General features: G+C 40.0%; 1 protein-coding gene across 1 annotated transcript in view; it reads right to left on the bottom strand.

Annotated features, from left to right (window-relative positions):
• LOC103781777 (uncharacterized protein C18orf63-like) overlaps positions 1-4,000 on the bottom strand; it is a gene marked incomplete at its 5' end in the record, with an annotated part of 4,266 nt that extends 266 nt beyond the window's left edge. The window contains 2 exons of the mRNA XM_008949499.1: positions 1,835-1,948; positions 2,927-4,000. Of these exons, the coding sequence (XP_008947747.1) occupies positions 1,835-1,948; positions 2,927-4,000 (1,188 nt within the window). The remainder of the gene's footprint in view (positions 1-1,834; positions 1,949-2,926) is intronic.
• Between the last annotated feature and the right edge of the window lie 1,076 nt (positions 4,001-5,076).

Genomic DNA, 5,076 nt, shown 5'->3' with positions numbered 1-5,076 from the left:
AGCGGGCCGGCCAGGGAGACCGTGCTGCCCCCTGCCACTTCCCAAAAGCAGCTTGCAGGGCTCAGGATGGTCCCTGTGCTACTCACAGCCTGCCTGGAGGGAGGGGAATGGCACAGGGGCACTTGTGACTCAGGCCTGGGGCAGGACAGTGCTCCTTCCCCATGCCAGCAGTGCTGCCAGTCCAGCTACAAGCTCTCTGCTTGCCCGGTCTCCCTGAGCCAGCTCCGTGCTCACCAGCCCTAGTGTGGCTGAGCCATTTCCAGTGGCAGGCAAAGGGCTCCAGCAATTAATTCATGTCATGGTGGCAGTCCCCCTTCAGTACTTGTTATAGCCACGGTTACTTTTACTTGCTGTTCTTTTCCTCTTTGTGAGGCTGACTCCTGACTACTGCTGTAGCACTGGAGTGCTGGCCCTGGGGCCCGTGACTCAGTTGTGGCCCTGTGGAAGAGCCTCTCCCAGCTGCAGTTGGACGGGGCCACCCCAGAGCAGCTGGGCTGGAGTTTCCCACACCAGCTCCTCTCCCCCCTGCTGCAGCCTGAGCTCTGGGGTATGAGCCTGTTCCCACAGCAGGCCCCTGAGGCTGCTCTGCTGGCCCTTTCTGAGCTGCACAGACTGTGCTCTTTCAATTACAAAATTGCCCTGTATTTGACTTTAAAAGTATAGCAAACCAGAAAGATGACAGCTAAAAATTACTATTAACAAATACAAATTAAGCAGAAGAATGTGAATTATGGATACACACTCTTGAGTTCTTAATCAGCAGCTAATGAGCATGTTGCCAAGGAAGCTTACATGTTGGAATGTGTGACTAGGCAAAGGCACCTCAGATCAAGCATGGGCAATGAGGCCTCAGATGGTCACACCTGAGACAAAATTTGAAAGCCAAGGGAAGCTGGGTAAAGAGAGAGTTCAGGGTGTGCAGCGTTTCCTCCTGGCTTACTCTGCAGAGCTATTGCACAGCACTTTCTGTTGGCTCTTACCAGAAATAACACAAATGTAGCCATGTAAGAAAATACAATTGTTTTGGGCACAGAAGACCTGTTCCTTCTAATGGGGCTTATTTGTGGGTAGTAAAAACATAGAGAATGTGGTTGTAAGGAGAAGATACAACTGAATTTTAAAGAACTGATCTTTAGGAACAGAAGTTTGTAGAAGTTCCTAGAAGTTGTTCCTAGTCCAATGGTAGGTAAAAGCAATATTTAAGAATGATGAAAAAGTGGTTTTGAAAAGGAATATAAAAGTACACACTACTGTCATTAGAGCAGCATCTAGAAAGCATTAAAAGAAAAAATCCGTATTAGGAATGTACTAGTTGCTGCTGCTGACTCCATCTAGTAATACAATAACAAATATATTAAATAAATAAGAAAATACAACTTTAAAAAAGTCATAATGAATTATAATTAATCTTTTGGAACTAATTTGTAAAGAACGTTGCAGTATTCAAACACTTAATATAAGACACTTGCAGAGCCACTGAGAAAGCCCATAGTTATATTGGGCAGGATTAACCTGCTTTCTGTAGAATCAGCAAATCTGCTTCAGAAACATATAGACATGAAGTGAAATCATTAAATGTTTTCATTTTAGCAGTATCTTGTGCAGGAGACAAACATTTTAAATGCATGCTTGAAGTAACAGTAACAAAATCAATGGTTAAGGTTAATTTTACCCAGAGCAAGCTTAATAACATTTCTTGTTTTCCTGTTTTAACTGGAACATGCTAAAATGAAAACAAAACAAAAAAAAAAAACACCCAAAACTTGTACTTTTTATCTCTTAATTCAAGTCCTTGTAGACTGTATGAAGTGATGTACGTGTGGGGTATTTTTACCTGTCTTCTGGCACAAGCTTTCTTTACAGATGCTTCCATGTTGCTCTCCTTGACCAAGGAATTTGGTTCTGAGGTCAGTGTTTGACATGACAGATACTCACTCCCTGTAATCATCTGAAAGTGTAGAAGTTTACACACTCATTAGCAAAAAAAAAAAAAAAAACACCAAACAGCATCTTTTTACTTCTCAAAATCACCTACTTTTTCAAAATGTGCCCTCATAACAAAGTTGAAATAACCTCCCAAATTACTTTTTATAGGTGAAAAAAGTGATAAGCAAAACATATTTCAGTCATGTGCCCAGTCTATTGGATATCAGCCTCATTTAAAATCTGCTCAGCTATTTATTTTATTGAAATGCAGACAGAATCATAGAAAATTTAGGCTGTCAAGTACCTCTAGCAGTAACCTAATAATAACTTTTATTCACAACAGAGCTAACTCTAAAGTTATATCACATTGCTATGGGCCCCATTCAGCCAAGTTTTAGGAATCTGAAAGGGTGACAACCCTACAACCTCTCTGCAACTTGATCCAGTATTTAACCACTGCCACTCTGAATATTTTTTTTTCTCCTTATGCCCAGTAAGAATTTTTGCTGTTGCAACTTGTGCTTTTAGTGACATGGTAGTTAAACTTGTATTTGCAAAACCTCCATGTTTGTCTAACAGGACAGTGTCTTATACCACAGGCAGCATGACAACTGATGAGGTTTGAGATTCCTTCCAGGAGCTGTTCATTAATATGGTTTTATATGACAATGGACTGAACACTGAAAATTTCACCACGTTAACCTCACACAAATCTTGATAAACTGACAAACTGTCTTAAAGAAAGGAAAGTTAATTATCCTACCTTAAAAGTCCCAAATAGAACAAGAGTATGTCTCAGACAACATAGAAAATCATCTTCCCTTTCAGAAAAAAAAAGCAGCAGTGGCTGAAAACACGAACTTATACGGTAGGAATTTTAGAAAACTTATTAAGAATGATGTTAAACATGATGAAAGTTGTGCTCTTTATTGCGTATGTTGTTTTAGAAGATACTGAATTTGTGAGAACCAGTGAGAATGAGCCCTGTTATTTATCATACCTGTTCAAAGTTAGAGTTGGAGAGACGACTGGCTGTCCTAGCAATGCAGTCCTTAGAATGGCACGCTGCTTTACTTTCCTCAGTTTTTGAGATGCACGTTGTATCATTTAAGACAGATTCATGAATATTTAACCCTGCTCCCTCATTTGATCTCTTTGTTTGTTGCTGTGATAACCCAAAATTTGTCATTTCATTGTCTAATTTGCAAATCTGCAAAGGTACTTTCTTTGACTGGTGTTGGTTCTCAAGAACGTGGGTGGTATTTTGACTCACAAACTGTTTTCCCCTTTGTGCACTGGAGTTAGGAGATGGATTTGTATTCAGACTCAGGCTGATGTTTGTTTTCTGAAGCACTGGCCCAATGTTCTTAAGCAAGAAAGGAGAACTTGCCTTTTTGTGAGGGACTGCACTTGAATTCCCACCTGATGTTGAGTTGTCAGAAAAAGCAGAGTTAGTCCTTTGTCCAGCAGACTCTGCTCTCCATTGAAATATGGGTGTAGTGTGCTTTGTGTACGTTCTTGCATTTGTTACCTGAAAGGTGCTGCTCTGAGTAGGATTTTTGACAGGCATATTTTGAATGGGTTTGTAAACCTGAGTCATGCTGGACTTGCACATACTCAGCATAGAAGATGAAACACCCAGAATTCTTGTTGGTGAATGTCTTTTAGCATTTTCTCTTCTCTTCCCCTCCATTTGATTTGTAGTCTTCCCATTCATTTGCATCAACTTTCCTTTGAAAATTGGTATAATTTTGCTGACTTTTTTGGGGGGATGTTCAAAGGTTGAATTTACAGGCGTTCCTAAAGATTTCACAACGGGTAACTCTGGTAGTCCTGGTATTTGCCAATTCTTCGTTGATTTCTCCGTTGCTTCAACAATACACTTCTCCGTACTGTTACAGCTACCCGAAGTGTGTCTTTCTGGCTCTTTGATCAAACGCTCCATCCAGTGGCTGTTTTCCATACTGCACGGTGAAGAACTTCTAGGCAAAGCCTGTTTCCTTGGAGGAGCCTGCGTTAGAGACACTACACAAACCACCTCACCAGCCAGTTTCATACGCTTAGATTCTACTTCCTGCAATACAAGAAGAGTTGCTAAATTAAACGAACGGGATTGAAAAATCTGATAGTGCCACCTAATGCACGGCTGGAGGATATCAGCCTCACACACATCACCATACATAACCAACAATATTTTTATATATAAATCAACCATATTTTAAAAAAGTATTTTGCTGTCACTATCAATGAATATCTGTTTTCTCCTCCCTCAGTTCCTTGTTTATCAACTATACTGGAATATCATATTTCTCGGAAGGAAAGACTTAAATTATGGTAATTATCTTAGTTTAGTGCTTTCCAACAGAGTAATGCCTTCCCCTCTTGTGGGGATCTGCAGAGAGTTTGACTGACAGGGCTCCTCATCTCTTAAGACTTCTAAAGGCATCTGTATTCTGAGCAAAAGACACTTTGGATGTCTGCAAAAACTGCAGATGACAAAGAGGAGCCATTCTAGCTTTGATCACTGCACAGACATAAACAGGAACTGCTTCCCAAAAGAGGATTAGAGTATTTTAGAACCTCTGCAATTTCTGTCACTATTCTTTGTTCAGAATTAATTACTTCATTTCTTCTTTCACAAGCTACTAGCAAAGAAATTTGAATCTCAGCCTTTGTCACAATCTCAAATTAAAGGAGTTTTGATTGCCTGCCTCCTTTCCATCACCAGCCATGGAGTAAATATTATCTTGAGTGTTTTTAAATGCATAAATACAGAGAATTTTAAAAAAAAAATTAATAGTTATTATTGTTGTTGTTATTGTTTTTATGGGAGAGGTGCAAGAAAGTTCTGAGAAATAAGGTCTATAGAATTGCAAATATTGATAGTAACTAAGTAACACTAAGTCAAATTTTTTTAATGTCTTTGTGATGTGAGCAGCATAACGATGGCATGCAGCAACATAATATTTAATTACATGTTTAATTAAAAGTTACATGACTGATGGTTGTTTGTTATGAAACGCAGAGTTTTATGCTCTTCCTGAATATGCTCTTCCTGAATATGATAAAGACCACCTCAAACCGTGGACAAGGTACGTGCTCTTAACATGTCTGTCCCAGCCCTGACACGCACCGGGGCCCTGGCGAGCC

Source organism: Merops nubicus, unplaced genomic scaffold (assembly GCF_000691845.1).
Source record: "Merops nubicus isolate BGI_N331 unplaced genomic scaffold, ASM69184v1 scaffold17341, whole genome shotgun sequence".
Lineage (NCBI taxonomy): Eukaryota > Metazoa > Chordata > Aves > Coraciiformes > Meropidae > Merops > Merops nubicus.
This window is presented reverse-complemented; position numbering and strand designations above follow the sequence as displayed.